At 38.9% G+C, this 23,887-nt stretch overlaps 1 protein-coding gene across 1 annotated transcript in view; it reads left to right on the top strand.

Annotated features, from left to right (window-relative positions):
- Positions 1-23,887, top strand: part of ERP44 (endoplasmic reticulum protein 44) — a 94,339-nt gene that overhangs the window by 45,522 nt on the left and 24,930 nt on the right. The window contains exon 4 of the mRNA XM_025281808.2: positions 2,746-2,861. Coding sequence (XP_025137593.1) covers positions 2,746-2,861 — 116 coding nt within the window. The remainder of the gene's footprint in view (positions 1-2,745; positions 2,862-23,887) is intronic.

The raw sequence follows: 23,887 nt of genomic DNA, 5'->3' as shown, positions 1-23,887 counted from the left end.
AACGTGGATAACTTGACATAGGACTTAGACTTACACTGCGTGGCCTCAAAGTCAGGATTCTGAGTGTCCTTTGGGAGTTACAGATGTGGCACAGCTTAAGGAAGAATTCTCTAATAGAGTTGCCTAAAAATATACCTGAAAGGACAGTAAACCAAAGTAGAACTTAATAATGCTGTTATGTGCCAGGTTCTTTACATATATTGTTTTTAATGCTCAGAACTACTCTCCAGGTAGGTATTATAATTTCCATTTTAGATTGAGGAAATTGAGGCTCAGAGAGGTCGTACAGCTAGTAAGTGGTGGAACTGGGATTTAACCTCAAGTATGTCTGACTCTGAAGCTTATTTGTTTTCCCACTAAGTTATACTAGTTCAGTTCAGTTCAGTCGCTCAGTCATGTCCGACTCTTTGCTACCCCATGTTATACTAGTAAGTGTCCTTAAATTGTCCCCTCAAAGACTTTTGCCCCATTTGGTTGATTTGTAAAGGGCTGATTTCAAGTACTAGATACGGAGATTGGATTCAGATGACTCTTCAGTTCAGTTCAGTCGCTCAGTCGTGTCCGACTCCTTGCGACCCCATGAATTGCAGCACTCCAGGCCTCCCTGTCCATCACCAACACCTGGAGTTCACCCAAACTCATGTCCATTGAGTCGGTGATGCCATCCAGCCATCTCATCCTCTGTCGTCCCTTTCTCCTCCTGCCCCCAGTCCCTCCCAGCATCAGAGTCTTCTCCAATGAGTCAACTCTTCGCATGAGGTGGCCAAAGTATTGGAGTTTCAGCTTTAGCATCAGTCCTTCCAAAGAACACCCAGGACTGATCTCCTTCAGAATGGACTGGTTGGATCTCCTTGCAGTCCAAGGGACTCACAAGAGTCTTCTCCAACACCACAGTTCCAAGACCCTGTTAATAGATCTGTTTGCTTTGGTTGTGTCACTTTTGTAAATGTAACTTTATATTGGAATTGAAGTTTTATTTTATCTTCCCCTTTCACCTTTTGGTATTACAACTGATCTTGTTTTAAACATGAATCTGTGTATAAGTGCTTATTGAACAACAAACTGGACAATCCAGAAAGGAGTCCTTAATATCTCTCTTTTCTTGCCCTTAAGTCAGGATTCTTTACTAAGCCATATCCTAATTTCTTCAAGAAATCATCATGCAATCCTTACCCCTTGCCTCCCTGGCCCTCTAGAATCCTATCTTTAGCAAACTGTGGGAACCCAGAAACCTGTGACCCTAGCCTGTCCAGTTCCTCCATCCTACCAATTTATTCATTTAACAGAAATCTACTGAAATGCTTATTAGAATATGTAGTCTCAGAATAAGACACGGTCCCTGATGTCTGCAGACCCTACCCACCTATCCCAGATTGGAGAGATTTAAGAATGCTAGAAGAGGAAAGAGCCACTTGAAAGCAAGAGACTGAAGCTACAGATTGTGTCTCCTTGGTATTTTCTAGGACATCTCCTTAGGAAGTCAGGTGAGTGGGCTAGAAGAGTTACATACAAAGAAAAATAGGGAGGAAGTATAAAGTTTGTATCCTGTCATAGACTTTATATTTTTCTTAAATTATAATTAATATGTATGACCTAATTGCACTTCCCTGGCTCAGACAGTAAAGAATCTGCTTGCAATGCAGGAGATGTAGGTTCGATCCCTGGGTTGAGAAGATCCCCTGGAGAAAGGAATGGTTACTCACTCCAGTATTCTTGCCTGGAGAATTCCATGGACAGAGGAGCCTGGTGGGCTACAGTCCATGGGGTTGCAAAGAGGCAGACACGACTGAGTGACTAAAACTTTCTTTCTTTGACCTAATTACATGTGGATTAGAGTTCACAGGCTTCATTTAGGTACATTTCTTGATGGAAAAGGGCTCTGGAAGCAATAGTAGGAATTATAGTTGTGTTCTTCTTGTTGTTGTTAATAAACACTCAATACCTTTTTCATATGAAAATAACCATTCTAGCCCACCTGCTTGTGTGCTGATTCTGATTCTTCTCTTTCTCATCAGGTGCCTTTAATGACTAAGAGGATACATTTGTGAAGTAGTTGGCTTGATCAAGGGGCAGTCAGAATTAGAAGTCTCATGTTTCTACAATATTGTGGGGTTTGTGGCCCCTTTTAAAAGTAAAGGCAGAGCAAAAAACTACAGACAGAGAAAACATGGACAGGAAGTCTCCTTTGAGAATTAAAAAATTTTGCTCCTGAACTTAGTATGTTTAATAGCTTATACATACAAAAGCCTATTTGAACGAGAGGTAAATTTTGAGAGGAAACAGTTCAGTCTACACCATATGCCATTTTCATATTAACTTGCCTATGAGATTTGATTGAATTTGTCAGGTGAATCAGTCTAATATTGGCAATAAACTTATCATTTTAAAGACTTTGTAGTCTAAAAATATGTTCATTATTCAGAGAAGCTAATTTCCTTTATAAATGCCTGAGACTTAGTAATTACAGATCCAAGTAGATACATTTTAGAGGACTTATCTCACACTTGTTTCATTGCCTCTGTGAGAGATCCATCTTTAAATTATTTGTCTGAAATGGAATAGTCTTTGAATTTCAAATTGTTTTCATCTCCAGTGAATGACATCAGGAATCCTGAATTAACAGTGTGATTGTTAATTCTGTTTATTGTACATATAATAAATACTAAATATAAACAGATAACAACAAAAATAAAATTTTATTGCTTCTACTTTTCAGTTTTAATTGGTATCCTTTTCTGTGCGTAGGTGTCGTTTCAGCCAGATGTTGCACCCAATTTTTGAGGAAGCTTCCAATGTCATTAAGGAAGAATACCCAAATGCAAATCAAGTAGTCTTTGCCAGAGTTGATTGTGATCAGCACTGTAAGTACCTCATAGGAAGTCTGGAAGAAGCTGTCCTGTCCCCACCTCTCCTACACACACACACATATGCACACACTTTTTTTTTAATGCTCTGTTTTAAGTAGAGAACAAGACAAAAATGCTCTTGACTTTGGTTAAAATATTAATATTTAATCTTTATGTATGGATACTTACAACACTACTTTCCATTTTGCCTGTGTGAAGGATTAAAAAAAACTTCTTTTTTTTTTTTCATTAAACTATAGTAGGGCAAGCATGCAGGTAGTAAATCATTGTGGTTTTCTACCAAAGCAAGTACCAAAATCAATAAATAAAATTGATATATAGGCTTAGGAAAGAAAACAATTTCTGTTAGTTTTAGAATCATGCAAAAATACCATTTATAGTCATTTCAAATAAAACAGTCTCAGATTTTTGTGTGGTTTCTCTTACATAAAAGATTCTACTAAGATGTCTTGAACTATCTTTGAGGTATAATTTGCTCTAGTTACTGATTAATTTTGAGAAACTTAGGTTAGTCCTACTTAGAACCCAACCTCTTGGATTTCATTTGTCTCACTGGTGCTTTCTTTGTAAAATCCTTATAATTTTCTGTATGCATGACAGATTTCTCCAGTGTGAGCCAGTGAGCTTACTTTGAGGTTTCTTCCTGAGTGCTTCCATTATCCTTGAATTTAACTCTCTCATAGTGCCAAAGTCACTGCGCTTTGTAGTTCTGCTTCATTGTGTCTTGGTTGTCTCACCAATTGTAATGTCAGTTCTTCAAAGGCAGGAACTATTAGCTTTGTTTTTAAATCTCTCTTTTGTTCCGAAGTGGAGACCAAACTAATTCTTTGAATCTGAAGCATCTGAGTGTTTCTGGGTGACAAAGATAGCTCATTTAAAAAAGCTTGTTGTATTGAGTTATTGGTAAGTTGGCCTGAATTACAGAACATTCCTATTCTGCAAATTTCCTATCCTTTACATTTCACCTGACAAGACTGTGTGTGTGTGTGTGTATCCGTGCACATGTTTGTATACACTCACTTTTCACTTTGCTGATGAGGAAATGGAAATAAAAAAGTGACTTAACCAATGTCATATAGCTTACTGTCTAGTCAGGGCAGAATTCGAATCCCGATCTCCTGACCAAATGCCTTCCCAGACCCATTTACTTATTTTCCATTCAGTTCAACAAATGGTTTGGGGATTTTCTGGTAAAGCCCTGTGCTAGGCAGAAACAGCTGACAGCAAAGTATTTCAAAATCTCCTAAACCATGCCCCACATATCTGTCTGCTGAGGTTCATAACTGTATAGGAGGAAGGGAGCAAGAAAAGGTTGTGAGTGCAAGCATGGCCTACATTCCCACCCTGCTTTTTGGATCTTTCCTCCCACCTTTCCCTGACAGAGAACATGAGGTTTTTGGTGTGGGCTCTCATTTCAAAATTTTCTATTCTTAATGTATTTAATTGGAACAGACAACAGCCCCTACTTTGATTGAATTTGGATTATAAGATCTGAAATTCTGCTCTCAAGCTTACAGTTATTAGAAAAATTAACTTGTTTAACAATACATATCATTAATTCTAACAGATTCAGTTCAGTTCAGTTGCTCAGTCATGTCCGACTCTTTGCGACCCCATGAATCGCAGCACACCAGGCCTCCCTGTCCACCACCAACTCCCGGAGTTCACTCAGACTCACGTCCATCGAGCCCGTGATGCCATCCAGCCATCTCATCCTCTGTCGTCCCCTTCTCCTCCTGCCCCCAATCCCTCCCAGCATCACAGTCTTTTCCAATGAGTCAACTCTTCGCATGAGGTGGCCACAGTACTGGAGTTTCAGCTTTAGCATCATTCCTTCCAAAGAAATCCCAGGGCTCTTCTCCTTCAGAATGGACTGGTTGGATCTCCTTGCAGTCCCAGGGACTCTCAAGAGTCTTCTCCAACACCACAGTTCAAAAGCATCAATTCTTCAGTGCTCAGCCTTCTTCACAGGCTACGTGGGTTCAATCCCTAGGTCAGGAAGATCCCCTGAAAAAGGAAATGGTAACCCACTCCAGTATTGTTGCCTGAAGAATCCCATGCCAGAGGGGCCTGGGTAGGTGGCAGTCCATGGAGTCACAAAGAGACAGATTAGTGAACATAAATAAGTCTAACATCATTGCTAGTAATCTTTTTATGGGAGTAAATAGCCATAATTAAGATTTTTTTTTTAATCCACCAGAGACGTCTACAGAATTAGTTTCTTATTAGGGAAAGTGATATCTGAGACATTGTGTGTTTTATTTAAGTATTTTTTTTTCCCTTCTGTGTAATTCTTCTCCCTTTTTTGGCTGTGCTACGTCTTCATTGCTTTATATGGGTTTTCTCTAGTTGGAGTGAGCGGAGGGATCCTCTTTGTTGCAGTTTGCAGGCTTCTCATTTCAGTCGTTTCTGTTACTGAGCACAGTCTAGGTGCCTGGGCTTCAGTAGCTGCAGCGTGTGGGCTCGTGGCTGCAGCGTGTGGGCTCAGTAGCTGCAGCGTGTGGGCTCAGTAGCTGCAGCATGTAGGCTCAGTGGTCGCAGCGTGTGGGTCTCAGTGGTTGCAGCTTGTGGGTCTCGGTTGCAGTGTGTGGGTCTCAGTGGTTGCAGCTTGTGGGTCTCGGTTGCAGTGTGTGGGTCTCAGTGGTTGCAGCTTGTGGGTCTCAGTAGCTGCAGTGTGTGGGCTCAGTGGCTGCAACATGTGGCCTCAGTAGTTGTAGTGTGGAGGCTCTAGGGTGCATGGGCTTCAGTGTTCGCAGCACACAAGCTTGGGCTCAATAGTTGCAGCTCACAGGCTTTGTCGCTTCACAGCATTTAGAATCTTCCCAGACCAGAAAACAAACCTGTGTCCCCTGCAGTGGCAGGTGGATTCTTATCTACTTTGTCACCAGGGAAGCCCAATTCTTCCCTTTTTAAAGCGACACCATGAAATCCTTTTAATGATTTGTTCATATTTTCCACTCTTTCTTTAGATATTGTACAATAGGCTGTACTTTGGGTAATCCCTCACATGCTAGTTGAATTGCAGAGGTTTTCATCTGGAAGGACCTTAAGAGTCCTATAGTCTGGAGAAAAATTCCTGTTAGGCAGATTATTCTTTGGTAGGATTTGCCTTTTTTTTTTTTTTTTTTTTTTTAAGATTTATTGAAGTACAATTGACATATAGTAAACTGCACAAGCTTAAATTATAACAATTTAATATTTTGACACATGTACAGCTGTGAAGCTATGATAGTAGTCAAGATATCAACATATCTGTCATCCCCCAAATTTTGCTTATGCTCCTTTGTGGAGTGTCTCTCCTGTCCATCCTCAGGTGACCATGGAACTGCCAACATTTGGATTTGCAATAATTTCTTCGGTGTTATATCCAAGAAATTATTGCAAATCCAATGTCATGAATCTTTTCTCCTATATTTTCTTTTTAGAGTATTATCATTTAGGTGGTAAGTTTAGGTTTTTACCCATTTTGAATTAATTTTGTGTATGGTTCAAGGTAAGGATCCAGTTTCATTCTTTTGCAGGTGGACATTCAGCTTTTCTAACACCATTTGTTGATGAGACTATCTTCCCTGTTGAATGATCTTGACACCCTTGTCAAAAATCATTTGAGCATATATGAGGGTTTATTTTTGGATAATCTGTTGTGTTCCATTGGTCAATATGTCTGTGTTTATGCTAGTATCAGGCTTTTTTTTTAAATTATTGTAGCCTTGTAATAAGTTTTGAAGTTAGGAAGTATGAGATCTCAAGTTTTGTTTGAGAGTATCTTCTGAAAGGCATATACTCTTAATTTTGATGGAGTCTAATTTTGTCCTTTTAAAAAATGGACTATACTTTTTCATTCTCTAAGAAATCTTTGCCTCACCCATGATCACAAAGACTTTCTGCTATTGTTTCTTTCATAAATTTTATGTATGAAGTATACATCTAAGTCTGTGATGCATTTAGACTTAATTTTTATATGTGGCACAATGTTTGGATTAGAATGCCTTTTTTTTTTTTTTTTTTTTTTACAAATAGTTGCCAAGTTGTTCTGACATTATTTGTTGAAAAGACAATCCTTTCTTCACTAATTCTGTATCTTTGTCAGAATCCTCTAAGCATATATATATGGATCTATTTCTAGTCTCTGTTCTGTACTGGATATATTTGTCTGTTTATATTAATACCGATACCTCACTTTCTAGATTACTTTAGATTTGTAGTAAGTCTCAAAGCAAGTGGTTTAAATCTTCTAAGCTTGTCGTTTTTTTCACAGTGGTGGGTTACTCTAGTTGCTTTGGATTTCTGTAAGACTTTTAGAATCAGCTTGTTAATTTCTAGCCAAAGGGTGTGGTTGCGGGAGGATGGCTGGGGTTCTAACTGGGATGGCTTTGAACCCTTAGGCCACTTTGTGGAGAACTGTCATTTTGACGATATTGACTCTTTTAATTCATGAACACTGTATATCTTCCCATTTGTTTAGGTCTTTTCTGTTTCTCTTAACAGTATTTTGCAGTTTTCAGCAATGTTTTAGTCTACATGTCTTTCATATCTCTGTCAAATTTATCAATAGGCATTTATTTTGTGATGCTGTTGTAAATGATACTTTTCAAATAACCTTTTTATTTTTGGAACAAATGTAGAGATATATTGTAGAAAAATTCTGAAGATAATACAGTGACCTTCCTTCTACCCCTTAACCCAGTTTATCCTAATGTTGATTGACATTTTATTTTACCTTTCCATGGTACATTTGTCAAAACTAAAATTTTAATTTCTTATGTTTATTGCTGGTATATAAAATACAATTGATTTTTGTATAATGATCTTGTATACTGGTACTTATTAGTTCTAATAAGTCTTATGTAGATCCCTTAGGAGTTTTTACTTAGTTATGCTGTATGCAAATAAAAAGTTTTACTTCTAAAGTCTTTGCTTCCTTACAGTAGTTTTTCTGTAAAGCACCTACTTGGTGCTTTAGGATTCGTTTCTGTCAGGCAGAAGTTTGATATAAAGTTTCCTATCAAAACCAGAAGGTGACCTCAGAATCAAAATACCATCCTGTCCACATAGGTGTTCTTACTAACCACCTGTCTGGTACTGTGGCAACCTACTCTGTCTTACCTTCTGATACTTAAGTCTGTCTTGCTTCTGGCTCAGTGTGTCACCCAGAACTTCCATTCAAAATAATAGTGTTATTTCTTGGGAAAAAATTCTAGTCAGATTGTTGGGAAAAACCTACTAATAATACATGCTTTTGCGTGTATTATTTCAGTTATCTTCACCACAAGCCCCTTGAGTTAGATAGTGTTATTTACTTACTCAGCATTTTTTTTTTTTCCGCCTGATCTTTGTAGTGCAGTGTGGGAGGTTTTAGAGATACAGCAATGAGCCAGATAAACCCAGAAAGGCAAGGGCAATACACACACATTTGCTCATCAGGATAACTGCTTTGAAGGGAAGGGTTTTAGGTACTATGAGATAATAAGTCCAACTTAGTCTAAGGGTATACAGAGGTCCCCTTGGAGAATAAGGAAAAGTAGGAGTTTTTAAGGAAAAAAGAGGAAGAAGAGTGTTTCAGACAGGAGGAGCAGTAAATGTGAAGTTTCTGAGGTGGTAATGGATGTTGGACTTCAGAGAGCTGGAGTATATTATTGCTTTATAGATAAAGACACTGAAAGACTCAGAGATTAGAGAGAGTGATTTATTGAGGTTACATGGTACATGGAGGGAGCCAGACTGTCCCCAAGAGTATACAGCTTTTATCAGGTAACTATGATTTTGGAAATCAAAGTAATTTAAATTGAGGTTTCTCAAAGAAACTGAAAATTCACCCAGTTCCTATATTAAAATGACTTAAAATGTTTGGTATGAATAATGCAATAGTCTGTTTAAATTATCTATACTGGGTCAGTGTATATGTAAAAATGTATTTACTTACATATGATATTGTTTCTATTATTGTTTCTGTACTGTGTGGCCCAACCCTCTACTAAAGTAGAAGCCTTTGTTCTGGTACCAGTGCCCTGCTACCTACTAAGTCATATATAGTTGGACAAGTTATCTTCTAAAAAAAAAAATCACTGAACTTGATTCAGGAGCCACCATAGAAAGTGTGTGTAGGGATGAGGAGGGGTGGGTGTGGTTAAATGTTAAATCCAGGTGAGGGCATACAGGTACTCACTATATTACTTTCTCATCTTTTCTACAAGCTTGAAAAATGTCAAGATAGAAAGCTGTTATAAAAAGTCACTGAACCTATAATTTGTCTAGTTTAGAAAAGAGAGAGGAGATCCTTGTTGATTTAGACTTTTTGAGAAAATATGTGTAAAAGCAGCTTGAAGTGTGCACTCTACAGGTGTTCTGTGATACTGTTAATTGTAATTTCTGTTTATTTTCACTGTGATAAGTAATTTTCAACATGATGATTGAATTTAAAAAGGATGTCCTTGAATAGACGTTCACTGGCATTTCGAGGAACACTTAGAGTCCCTTGATGGCTTTTGGAATCTGAGCCCAAGTTCTCTTAGCGGCTGTCTCTTTCTCAGGGAAAACCTCCTGTGTGCAGGGATGGTAGTTGAAGGCATTTTGTGGGTCATGAACTGCCTTCTCTTGGACAGTAGCATCTATCTCTGCATTACCACCAGGTACAGTGGAAGGTTGATGTGTCCTTTGTGAACATTCTTCCATTACCAAGTAGTTATGTGGACTTCCCTGGCATTCCAGTGGTTAAGACTCTGCACTTCCAATACAATACAGAGTGCAGGTTCAGTCCCTGGTTAGGGAACCAAGATCACATGTGCTGTGTGGCCAAAAAAAAAAAAAAAATTTATGCCAGTAACACAAAAATGGCTTAATGTTAGGCAATAAATCCCATCAATATCTAAAATGGGGAAAGCCAGCTTATCCTATCAATAAACACTGAAAGACTTGATAAAACTCAAGATAGATTACTGAAAGAAATTAATGTGGCAAAATGAATGAGCCACGCTTTGCTTGCATTGAATTTTTAAAATCTTTAGTGACTGTGTATTGCTTCCTAACATTTTTGCAAGCTTAAATTGAGGTGTGGCATGTCAGAATTTACCTATTTATCTTAGCCACAAATCTTGTATATTGTCTTGCATTTGGGAATTTCTGCCACTGTGGTGTTTTTTCTTTATCAGCCCTGCTTAAGAACTGAGAACAAGAGGATACCATAAGTTAAGAAACAAGCAACATAATTATATAATAATATAAAAATGTAATGGCACTAATTTTCATAAAACATGCCAAGTGAGTATTCTCAAAGAAGTCCCTGTGGGAGGCAGTGCACGTACTCATTCCTTAGAACCTGGTGCACATCCTTAGTTTGGAGTTGTCCTCTACTTCAGTTTGCTAGTTGATCAGGAAAACCCATCTCAGCGCATAATTATAGGTCTGCTGCCCACATTTCTTTCTATCTATGTCTTTTCCACCTAGCAGCATCCCATGGAGTGCTTTCTCTCTTACCTTTATCTCACCTCTTTGTATGCCCTTTTAGGACTTTATTTGAAGGTTGAAAGGTTCAGGTAAATAGGTTGAGAACCTGGAGCTAGAGGAGAGAAGGCAAGAGTGATGCAGAAGGCTAATTTCACTCCGTCAGCCCTTTGGTTTCTGTATATAAGCTGGATGCAGCAGCTTTGATTTCCCTTCCTCACTCTACTTTCTTCCTGCAAAAGGCTGGAAACTGTTAGAGAATTTTAAACTCAGAGTGATGCTGGGGTGACATCAGGAAGCTTCCAACTTTAAGCTTAGCTATATTTTTTTTTTGAAATCCCAGTGTAAAGCTTGTAGCTTGAAAAACCCTCATCTAGTGGTAGAATTTAGTTCTCCTCCTAAGCCCCTAACTTCTCCATTTGTTGTATTTAAGTAGAAGAGAAGTAGAGGAAAAGAAAAAGGAAAAGTCAGGGCAGTTAAAGAGAGATGGAAGATACAGATAGAGAAACAATCTCTTCCCACAACCGAGAGGGCATTTATGTCCTGTGATGGCCACTATGTCCTCGCTCATCCTGCAGAGGACTGGGAGACTGGGCTCATATTTGTCACAGATCTGACAATTGCCTTTTAAATTCTCCCATCTGGGGACCCCATAAAAGGAATTGCTGCATCTCTGGTGAAGATACATTTATTATTGACTTATTCGAGGATTTCTTTTATACTGATCTTAGAAAATCCAGACTGGTACATCTTTTTGTTACCCTGTATTATATATGAAGAGTTTTAAGAATTTCATTTAGGGTTCTAGTCCGGGGACTTGCCTGGTCGTCCAGTTGCTAGGACTCTGAGCTCCCAATGCAGAGGGCCGGGGTTCAATCCCTGGTCAGGGAACTAAATCCCACATGCCACAACTAAAGATTCCACATGCTGCAACGAAGACTGAAGATCCCGGGCTGCAACTAAGACCTGGCATAGCCAAATGAGTAAATACATGTTAGAAAAAAAAAGATTTGTGTGTGTGCAAACAGTTAGAAATAGTAGTAGCAGCAGCAGTAATATTAATGACAACAATAATAATGGAAGCTCTATAAGAGCAAGGATCTTGTCTTTTTACCCCTCTGTGTCTAGCACTGGACTGACACCTAGCACACAGCCAGTGTTTATTTATAGTTGTTAAATAGATGGATGGTAAATAATAGCCAGCATTTATGAACTGTTCCTTTGTAGGTACTTTGTTAAATACTTCAAATAGGTTCTCTCATTACCTCTCAACAATATGATAATGTATTTTTTGCTGTATTTTATCAAGGTTTACTTGTCACTGATTATAAAGCACACTTCTGCTACTCTTCTATCTATAACTGAAAAAAGAACAGAAAAACAAAAATAGAACTATAGCACAGTCTTTTCTTATCACTTAGGATTTTTATGTCTATCCTAAGAGCTATTTTAGAATTACTTACAGATTTGTCACATCGTTTATTTATGTACCTAAAAAGGGAAACAAATTTATTCAAGTAATCCTGAACCAGTTTCACATTCAGAATCTGACTCCTGTGCAGTCACTTTCCAATTCTGTCATTGATTCTTGTGTTTTTCCACACAATGTCGACTTCTGTGCCATTTTGAGTGTTTCTAGGATTTTCTTCCAATCTGTTAATACCCAGTTCTGTAAGTACTGATGCTGGCACTTTACTGTTTGACTAACCTCAGAGTTTTTTTTTTTTTTTCTCAATTGAAACATGTCACTGCTAGTTAAGCAACTTTTATTCAAATGCAGCAATATATAACCAAAATGTTAATAGTGATTTTCCCCAGTGGTAGCTGGATTACAGAATGTTCTCATATCCTTGTTTGTAATTGTTTGTGTTCCAAAATTTGTACATATGTGATTAAAACTTGCCTTTTCTTCAATTACAGATCATGATATCACTTGGTCTCATCTTATTCAACATTCTTTGGGGAGATTGGGGATAAAATTAATCACTTTCCCTGGTGGTCATGCTGCCTTAAGATGTAGGAAGATCATTCATCTGCCCCTGATGGGACCAGGTTCTCTGCTGACCTCCAGTGGCTATAGGCTGTATGGCACTGAGCAAGAGATGGGTCAGTAGCTTAGTCGTATCCGACTCTGCTACCCCATGGCCTATAGCTCACCAGGCTCCTCTGCCCATGGGATTCTCCAAGCAAGAATAGTGGAGTGGGTTGCCATTTCCTTCTCCAAGCAAGAGAGAGTCTTGTTGAATGTATTATTTGCTGGTCAGTGCAGAACATTCAGATTCCCACTAGCACTTTTAGGAAAGTACTTTGTAATTGCTCTTGAAGTAGGCAGCACTTTCTCCTGCCTTCCAGTGCAACTTGAACTTTCCACATAAGAAATTGAGAAGTTTTTATAAGAGCTATAAAGAAGTGAGACGTTAAGAATAGGAAAATAATTACAGACAACAATATTGTATTAACATCAAACTTGCTAAGAGACGGGATCTTAAATTATTCCCATCACAAAAAAGGAATCATAATTATGTAAATTTAGGAATACTAGCTAACACTATAGTGAGGAGGATCATGCTGTAATATTGTAGTATAGAAATGAATCAAGTCAGCATGTCATATGTCAACTGTGTTTCAGTTCTGAAAAAAAGATATACAGTGAAGAATTCATGTGCATAAAATAGAACTTGTATGAGCAGGTTTAGTCCGAATCCCGAGTAAGCTTATAGGCTTTGTTTCTGATTTTTACATTTAGGGTTTTATTTTATTGTTGTGGTTTTGTTTTTTTGTTGTTTTTTTTTTTTTGGATTTTTTTACCACGTTGTGGGAGGGCGTAGTTTGGGAATAGAAAAACACACAGGTAGCAGTGCTCCTTATCCTGGAACCAGAACAGTAAGACCTTTCTATTGAAACCATCTGCCGCTTTTACTCTCTGACATGGATAATCATAGCAGGCAGGGACATTGCTTAACCAGAGCAAGGGGCACTTCCCTTTTTGGAACCTTGCTGGGCATGAGGATGGCAGGCTGGCAGGCAGAACACATCAAGGAGCAGTAAGTGACCATTGAAGCAGAAGTATGTGCTAATTTTCCAATCAGCAAGCTGTTAACCTTCTTAAGTTTATAATTCCTTTGCCATCCATTTTAACATTTGATCCATCCAGTTAATAATTTTTTTAAAAACCCTCCATTTATTATACCCCTTAAGTCATTCTTCATGGTACTGTCAAATGTCACCTTGTAATTAACCTAAAGTCACTTTTGACCAAAGCGTGTAAAAAGTCACCTTTATGTCTGAGATTATTGATCAATGCAATTTTAAGGTTATTACTTCTTAGTAATTAAACGCTGCCTCATTATGTTGTATACTTGCTGCCATGATGTTGTTTGAGAATTAAGCGGGTATCTATCCCTCTAATAGTCTTTAAGTGCTATTTAATCTTTTTTTAAAATCTGTAACTAGGATTTTAAGGCAGGCTAAAGGTTGTACTGTGTAAGTTGGTAAACAGACTCTTATTTCTGCGGGGTTTGTTGTAGCGGCTTCCTTACTGGTCTTCCTGGTGCTCTACACTGTCAGGTGAATATTTTCAAAGCCCAGCTCTGCTGCTCAGTGACTGCTTATCACAAGTAGGATAAAATTCAAATTCCATTAATTTAGCACTTAATACTCTCTGGAGTCCATCTCTAGCCTTATTTATTTTACTTCTAGTATATCCGTATTTGCTATCAGAACACTCTTTTCCCATTATGCCCACTAATTCACCAAGTTAAGGAAGTTGAAAGCATTATATTGTCTCAAGCAGTGCCTCTTGCTATCCATTTTCATAATGATCCTAAGGCCACAAATAGAAAATGGATGTTTTGTATTAGACTAGTTCATTTCTTTCTGAATCTATCTCATATCCTTTCTGCGAAATCCTTTGGGGATTTAATTTCTTGGCACATTAGGCTTAACATTGAATATGCACCTAAATTGAACCTAGTAGGGTATATTTTCCCTTCCTAGGACCTGATATTATTGATTAAAAAATTTTTTGTTATTGCGATTTTGCTGATAGGATGGTCAAAATGTATTCTCTGATAGTTTTAATTTGTTACTTCTTGATTACAACTGAGCATATTTTTATTGGTCAAATTTTTACTGGTCATTCTTTATGAAAGGTTTCTTTCATAAATTGATATCTTAGCCCACTTATCTTTTTTGTTGGTCCTTTTGTTACTACTCTTTATATATTATGAATATGATTAATTTATTTCGTAAAATTACTTGGGAAATGTCCCCTTTTTTTTGTTTTTTTCTCTGGAATGGTTGTATAAATAGCATCATCATGTCCTTAAATGTTCGGTAGAATTTCCCCCAACATATCCATTTTAGTGTTATATTTCCATTCTAAGTATTGCCTAGGCTGCATGCTGCAAGCTCTGATATGTATTTTCATTATCATTCATTTCAAAATATTTTCCACTTTCCCTTTGTAATTTCATCTTTAATCCATGGCATATAGAAGTTACTTTATTCTCATTATGAGTTGAATCATTTGAAAGCTCTTGAGACTTTTTCTGTGATTCATGCAGTTCAGTTCATTTCAGTTCAGTAGCTCAGTTTGTCTGACTCTTTACGAACCCATGGACTGCAGCATGCCAGGCCTCACTGTCCATCACCAACTCCTGGAGTCCACCCAAACCATGTCCAATGAGTTGGTAATGCCATCCAACCATCTCATCCTCTGTCGTCCCCTTCTCCTCATGCCTTCAATCATTCCCAGCATCAGGGTCTTTTCCAATGAGTCAGCTCTTTGCGTCAGGTGGCCAAAGTATTGGAGTTTCAGCTTCAACATCAGTCCTTCCAATGAACACCCAGGATTGATCTCCTTTAGGATGGACTGGTGGATTGGCTCACAGTCCAAGGGACTTGCAAGAATCTTCTCCAGCACCACACTTCAAAAGCATCAATTCTTAGGTGCTCAGCTTTCTTTATAGTCCCAACTCTCACATCCATATACAAGACTACTGGAAAAACCATAGCCTTGACTAGACGGACTTTGTTGGCAAAGTAATGTCTCTGCTTTTTAATATGCTGTCTAGAATGGTCATAACTGTCCTTCCAAGGAGTTAGCGCCTTTTAATTTCATGGCTGCAATTGCCATCTGCAGTGATTTTGGAGCCCAGAAAAATAAAGTCTGACACTGTTTCCAATGTTTCCCCATCTATTTTCCATGAAGCGATGGGACCAGATGCCATGATCTTCGTTTTCTGAATCTTGAGCTTTAAGCCAACTTTTTCACTCTCCTCTTTCACTTTCATCAAGAGGCTCTTTAGTTGTTCTTTGCTTTCTGCCATAACTGTGGTGTCATCTGCATATCTGAGGTTATTGAGATTTCTCCTGGCAATCTTGATTCCACCTTGTGCTTCTTCCAGCCCAGCCTTTCTCATGATGTACTCTGCATAGAAGTTAAATAAGTAGGGTGACAATATACAGCCTTGACGTACTCCTTTTGCTATTTGGAACCAGTCTGTTGTTCCGTGTCCAGTTCTAACTGTTGCTTCCTGACCTGCATATAGGTTTCTCAAGAGGCAGGTCAGGTGGTCTGGTATTCCCATCTCTTTCAGAATTTTCCACAGTTTCTTGTGAGCCACAGTCAAAGGCTTTGGCATAGTCAATAAAGCAGAAATAGATGTTTTTCTGGAACTCTCTTGTTTTTTCCATGATCCAGCGGATGTTGGCAATTTGATCTCTGGTTCCTCTACCTTTTCTAAAACCAGCTTGAACATCTGGAAGTTCACAGTTCACATATTCCTGAAGCCTGGCTTGGAGAATTTTGAGCATTACTTTACTAGCATGTGAGATGAGTGCAACTGTGCGGTAGTTTGAGCATTCTTTGGCATTGCCTTTCTTTGGGATTGGAATGAAAACTGACCTTTTCCAGTCCTGTGGCCACTGCTGAGTTTTCCAAATTTGCTGGCATATTGAGTGCAGCACTTTCACAGCATCATCTTTCAGGATGTGAAATAGCTCAACTGGAATTCCATCACCTCCACTAGCTTTGTTCGTAGTGAAGCTTTCTAAGGCCCACTTGACTTCACATTCCAGGATGTCTGGCTCTAGGTGAGTGATCACCATCATGATTATCTTGGTCGTGAAGATCTTTTTTGTACAGTTCTTCTGTGTATTCTTGCCACCTCTTCTTAATATCTTCTGCTTCTGTTAGGTCCATACCATTTCTGTCCTTTATCGAGCCCATCTTTACATGAAATGTTCCCTTGGTATCTCTAATTTTCTTGAAGAGATCTCTAGTCTTTCCCATTCTGTTCTTTTCCTTTATTTCTTTGCACTGATCGCTGAGGAAGGCTTTCTTATCTCTCCTTGCTACCTTTGGAACTCTGCATTCAGATGCTTAAATCTTTCCTTTTCTCCTTTGCTTTTCGCTTCTCTTCTTTTCACAGCTATTTGTAAGGCCTCCCCAGACAGCCATTTTGCTTTTTTGCATTTCTTTTACATAGGGATGGTCTTGATCCCTGTCTTCTGTACAGTGTCACGAACCTCCATCCATAGTTCATCAGGCACTCTGTCTATCAGATCTAGTCCCATAAATCTATTTCTCACTTCCATTGTATAATCATAAGGGATTTGATTTAGGTCATACCTGAATGGTCTAGTGGTTTTCCCTACTTTCTTCAATTTCAGTCTGAATTTGGCAGTAAGGAGTTCATGATCTGAGCCACAGTCAGCTCCCAGTCTTATATTCGCTGAGTGTATAGAGCTTCTCCATCTTTGGCTGCAAAGAATATAATCAGTCTGATTTCAGTGTTGACCATCTGGTGATGTCCATGTGTAGAGTCTTCTCTTGTGTTGTTGGAAGAGGGTGTTTGCTATGACCAGTGCGTTCTCTTGGCAAAACTCTATTAGTCTTTGCCCTGCTTCATTCCGTATTCCAAGGCCAAATTTGCCTGTTTCTCCAGGTGTTTCTTGACTTCCTACTTTTGCATTCCAGTCCCCTATAATGAAAAGGACATCTTTTTTTGGGTGTTAGTTCTAAAAGGTCTTGTAGGTCTTCATAGAACCGTTCAACTTCAGCTTCTTCAGTGTTACTGGTCGGGGCATAGACTTGGATTACTGTGATATTAAATGGTTTGCCTTGGAAATGAACAGAGATCATTCTGTCGTTTTTGAGATTGCATCCAAGTACTGCATTTTGGACTCTTGTTGACCATGATGGCTACTCCATTTCTTCTGAGGGATTCCTGCCCGCAGTAGTAGATACAATGGTCATCTGAGTTAAATTCACCCATTCCAGTTCATTTGAGTTCGCTGATTCCTAGAATGTCGACGTTCACTCTTGCCATCTCCTGTTTGACCACTTCCAATTTGCCTTGATACATGGACCTGACATTCCAGGTTCCTATGCAATATTGCTCTTTACAGCATCAGACCTTGCTTCTATCACCAGTCACATCCACAACTGGGTATTGTTTTTGCTTTGGCTCCATCCCTTCATTCTTTCTGGAGTTATTTCTCCACTGATCTCCAGTAGCATATTGGGCCCCTACTGACCTGGGGAGTTCCTCTTTCAGTATCCTATCATTTTGCCTTTTCATACTGTTCATGGGGTTCTCAAGGCAAGAATACTGAAGTGGTTTGCCATTCCCTTCTCCAGTGGACCACATTCTGTCAGACCTCTCCACCATGACCCGCCCGTCTTGGGTTGCTCCACGGGCATGGCTTAGTTTCATTGAGTTAGACAAGGCTGTGGTTGTAGTGGGATTAGATTGACTAGTTGTCTGTGAGTATGGTTTCAGTGTGTCTGCCCTCTGATGTCCTCTTGCAACACCTACCGTCTTACTTGGGTTTCTCTTACCTTGGGCATGGGGTATCTCTTCACGGCTGCTCCAGCAAAGTGCAGCCGCTGCTCCTTACCTTGGACAAGGGGTATCTCCTCACGGCTGCCCCTCCGGACTTTGAACGTGGAGTAGCTCCTCTCGGCCCTCGAGATTTCTTTTGATTATTATATACGGTATATTTTCCCCCATCCTTTTAATTTCAAGGTTTTTGCATCCTTAGGTTTAGATATGTATTTTGTAAATAGTGTATAGTTAGACTTTACTATTGTTTCTTTCCCAAAAATCAGTTCTACATGGCTGAGTGGGTCTGATTCTGGACTCTATTCCATCGGTCTGTTTGTCTATCTTTATGTCACTATCACAATGTCTAAATTACTGGAGGTCTACATGAAGGGTTAAAGTCCACTAGTGTAGGTCCTCTAATTTTTATTATTGGGTATACTGATCTGTAATTTTTTTAATATGTGGATATTATAAGAAATGCCCAAATATTATCTGGCTTGGATATAAGGGTAATGGTGGAAAGTAATTGGAAAGTAATTACGCCAAGTAATCATAATTGGAAAGTACTCTCTTTAGGTTTTGGGAAAAGTTTGTTTGGAAATGGAATTATTTCTTCCTTAAATATTTGGGAGAATTAGCCAATGAAGCTTTCAGAGGAAAGTGCTTAGAAACACGTATTTTTGAAAGACAAAAAACACATTCTGAATTTTTGGTAGTGATTTCAACTCCAACTAAATAATACAGGGTTTTTATTTAATTTCCTCAATTTTATATTTGTATCTTATGCTGAAAATCTTGATTTTTAATAGCATTAGCATGATTACTCATGGCTTTATCTATAACGTGTGTGTGTGTGTTTAGTTCAAAATAAGAATTACAGTATTCAATATCTTTAATCTAATTTTGTTTTACTATTAAATAGTTTCTTTATCCCAAATCAAAACTATAAAACCATGGTAAAGTCAGGAACTATAAATTCCATTCCTGACCTCACCTTGCATTTTCGTCTTGATGTTTTTTGGAGGGAGTGAGGGGGTAAGGGGGCAAAGATACATATATACATAGTCCTACTTATTTTCTAATTTTTTTTTTATATTTCTTTCATCTTCTCTGCACCTGGCTTTTTTCACTGAACAGTGTATCTTAGTGATTGTTCCTCAGAAGCATAAAGGAATCTTTTTCATTCTTTTATATAACAGCCTAGTACTTTGTTGTATAGGTGTACCATACTTTATCTAACCAATCTCTTACTGATGGATATTCAGGAAAAATAGTAACTTTTAAAAAGATGTTTCCACAGTCCAGTCCACTGCATTGTAGCATTGATCAGTAGAACTATTTAGCCTAATTTTAATAGCATTTTTATTAAAAAGTTGTTCATTTATATATTACTGCAAAAATTCATTGTACAGTATGCTAGGTTTGCTGTGTGGCATGATGAGGACTGAATGACTTTTTTAGTTAAGAAAGGTAAAGTTCTGTGCTTTTTATTATTTCTTTGAGCTGGTTTTCTTGTATAAGGGTAAGTGTAAGACTTTGTAGCCTTTTCCTTATAGCAAGTGCTTCTGTTTATCTTAAAAGACTTCTTCTTGCTTATACAAAAACTCTTACACTCATCTAGGTGAGTGATGGTGTGATCACTCACCTAGAGCCAGACATCCTGGAATGCAAAGTCAAATGGGCCTTAGGAAGCATCACTACGAACAAAGCTAGTGGAGCTTTGTTCCACTCAACTGACAGAATTCCACTTGAGCTATTTCAAGTCCTAAAAGATGATGCTGTGAAAGTGCCGCACTCAATATGCCAGCAAATTTGGAGAACTCAGCAGTGGCCACAGGACTGGAAAAGGTCAGTTTTCATTCCAATCCCAAAGAAAGGCAATGCCAAAGAATGCACAAAGTACTGCACAATTGCACTCATCTCACCCGCTAGCAAAGTTAATGCTCAAAATTCTCCAAGCCAGGCTTCAACAGTATGTGAACCATGAACTTCCAGATGTTCAAGCTGGAATTAGAAAAGCCAGAGGAACCAGAGATCAAATTGGCAACATCCATGGATCATCAAAAAAGCAAGACAGTTCCAGAAAAAATCTACTTTTGCTTTACTGACTATGCCAAAGCCTTTGGCTTTGTGGATCATGACAAACTGTGGAAATTCTGAAAGAGATGGGAATACCAGACCACCTGACCTGCATCCTGAGAAATCTGTATGCAGGTCAAGAAGCAACAGTTAGATCTGGACATGGAACAACAGACTGGTTCTAAATTGGGAAAGGAATACGTCAAGGCTCTATATTGTCACCTTATTTAACTTATATGCAGAGTTTATCATGTGAAATGCCAGGCTGGATGAAGCACAAGCTGGAATCAAGATTGCCGGGAGAAATATCAATAACCTCATATACGCAGATGACACCACTGTTATGGCAGAAAGCAAAGAAGAACTAAAAAGCCTCTTGATGAAAGTGAAAGAGGAATGTGGAAAAGTTGGCTTAAAGCTCAACATTCAGAAAACTAAATTCATGGTGTCCGGTTCCATCACTTCATGGCAAATAGATGTGGAAACAATGGGAACAGTGACAGAAAACAGTTATTCGGTGCTTCAAAATCACTGCAGATGGTGATTGCAGCCATGAAATTAAAAGATGCTTGCTCCTTATAAGAAAAGCTATGAACAGCCTAGACAGCATAATATTAAAAAGCAGAAACATTACTTTACTAGCAAAGGTCTGTCTAGTCAGAGCTATGGTTTTTCCAGTAGTCATGTATGGATGTGAGAGTGGGACCATAAAGAAAGCTGAGCACTGAAGAATTGATGCTTTTGAAGTGTGGTGGTAGAGAAGACTCTTGAGAGTCCCTAGGACTGCAAGAAGATCAAATCAGTCGATCCTAAAGGAAATCAGTCCTTAATATTCATTGAAAGGACTGATGCTGAAGCTGAAACTGCAATTCTTTGGTCACCTGATGCAAGAACTGACTCATTAGAAAAGACCCTGAAGCTGGGAAAGATTGAAGGCAGGAGGAGAAGGGTACAAAAGAGAATATAGATGATTGGATGGCATCACTGACTCCATGGACATGAGTTTGAGCAAGCTCTGGGAGTTGGTGATGGACAGGGAAGCCTGGTGTGCTGCAGTCCATGGGGTCGCAAAGAGTCAGACATGACTGAGCAACTGAATTGAACTTACCCCTCAATTCATAGTACCAATTTAGTCTAATTAATTCCTTGCTCAGGTAATAAAACCCACCATTTTTTATAACACCTCAAAGACATGTTTTCTCATTAATTTATCAGGTTGATAAAGGGCTTATAGCTGATATATCCTGTAGTATTCTGCTTCAGAAAGTATTGACTCCTCAGCCAAACAGATTAATGTCTAGTAAATACAATATCACAGTAATCCAAGTCTATGCCCCAACCAGTAATGCTGAAGAAGCTGAAGTTGAACGGTTCTATGAAGACCTACAAGACCTTTTAGAACTAACACCCAAAAAAAGATGTCCTTTTCATTATAGGGGACTGGAATGCAAAAGTAGGAAGTCAAGAAACACCTGGAGAAACAGGCAAATTTGGCCTTGGAATACGGAATGAAGCAGGGCAAAGACTAATAGAGTTTTGCCAAGAGAACGCACTGGTCATAGCAAACACCCTCTTCCAACAACACAAGAGAAGACTCTACACATGGACATCACCAGATGGTCAACACTGAAATCAGACTGATTATATTCTTTGCAGCCAAAGATGGAGAAGCTCTATACACTCAGCGAATATAAGACTGGGAGCTGACTGTGGCTCAGATCATGAACTCCTTACTGCCAAATTCAGACTGAAATTGAAGAAAGTAGGGAAAACCACTAGACCATTCAGGTATGACCTAAATCAAATCCCTTATGATTATACAATGGAAGTGAGAAATAGATTTATGGGACTAGATCTGATAGACAGAGTGCCTGATGAACTATGGATGGAGGTTCGTGACACTGTACAGAAGACAGGGATCAAGACCATCCCTATGTAAAAGAAATGCAAAAAAGCAAAATGGCTGTCTGGGGAGGCCTTACAAATAGCTGTGAAAAGAAGAGAAGTGAAAAGCAAAAGAGAAAAGGAAAGATTTAAGCATCTGAATGCAGAGTTCCAAAGGTAGCAAGGAGAGATAAGAAAGCCTTCCTCAGCGATCAGTGCAAAGAAATAAAGGAAAAGAACAGAATGGGAAAGACTAGAGATCTCTTCAAGAAAATTAGAGATACCAAGGGAACATTTCATGCAAAGATGGGCTCGATAAAGGACAGAAATGGTATGGACCTAACAGAAGCAGAAGATATTAAGAAGAGGTGGCAAGAATACACAGAAGAACTGTACAAAAAAGATCTTCATGACCAAGATAATCATGATGGTGATCACTCACCTAGAGCCAGACATCCTGGAATGTGAAGTCAAGTGGGCCTTAGAAAGCATCACTATGAACAAAGCTAGTGGAGGTGATGGAATTCCAATTGAGCTATTCCAAATCCTGAAAGATGATACTCTGAAAGTGCTGCACTCAATATGCCAGCAAATTTGGAAAACTCAGCAGTGGCCACAGGACTGGAAAAGGTCAGTTTTCATTCCAATCCCAAAGAAAGGCAATGCCAAAGAATGCTCAAACTACCGCACAGTTGCACTCATCTCACACGCTAGTAAAGTAATGCTCAAAATTCTCCAAGCCAGGCTTCAGGAATATGTGAACTGTGAACTTCCAGATGTTCAAGCTGGTTTTAGAAAAGGTAGAGGAACCAGAGATCAAATTGCCAACATCCGCTGGATCATGGAAAAAGCAAGAGAGTTCCAGAAAAACATCTATTTCTGCTTTATTGACTATGCCAAAGCCTTTGACTGTGGCTCACAAGAAACTGTGGAAAATTCTGAAAGAGATGGGAATACCAGACCATATGACCTGCCTCTTGAGAAACCTATATGCAGGTCACGAAGCAGCAGTTAGAATGGGACCTGGAACAACAGACTGGTTCCAAATAGGAAAAGGAGTATGTCAAGGCTGTATATTGTCACCCTACTTATTTAACTTCTATGCAGAGTACATCATGAGAAACGCTGGGCTGGAGGAAGCACAAGCTAGAATCAAGACTGCCAGGAGGAACATCAATAACCTCAGATATGCAGATGACACCACTCTTATGGCAGAAAGTGAAGAGGAACTAAGGAGCCTCTTGATGAAAGTGAAAGTGGAGAGTGAAAAAGTTGGCTTAAAGCTCAAGATTCAGAAAACAAAGATCATGGCATCTGGTCCCATCACTTCATGGGAAATAGATGGGGAAACAGTGGAAACAGTGTCAGACTTTATTTTTTTAGGCTCCAAAATCACTGCAGATGGTGACCGCAGCCATGAAATTAAAAGACCCTTACTCCTTGGAAGAAAAGTTATGACCAACCTAGATAGCATATTCAAAAGCAGAGACATTACTTTGCCAACAAGGTCCGTTTAGTTAAGGCTATGGTTTTTCCAGTGGTCATGTATGGATGTGAGAGTTGGACTGTGAAGAAAGCTGAGTGCTGAAGAATTGATGCTTTTGAACTGTGGTATTGGAGAATACTCCCGAGAGTCCCTTGGACTGCAAGGCGATCCAACCAGTCTATTCTAAAGGAGATCAGCCCTGGGTGTTCTTTGGAAGGAATGATGCTAAAGCTGAAACTCCAGTACTTTGGCCACCTCATGCGAACAGTGGACTCGTTGGGAGGGGTTGGGGGCAGGAG

The sequence above is a fragment of the Bubalus bubalis genome, chromosome 3, assembly GCF_019923935.1.
Source record: "Bubalus bubalis isolate 160015118507 breed Murrah chromosome 3, NDDB_SH_1, whole genome shotgun sequence".
Lineage (NCBI taxonomy): Eukaryota > Metazoa > Chordata > Mammalia > Artiodactyla > Bovidae > Bubalus > Bubalus bubalis.
The sequence above is the reverse complement of the archived record's forward strand: the minus strand, read 5'-3'. Positions and strand labels throughout refer to the sequence as shown.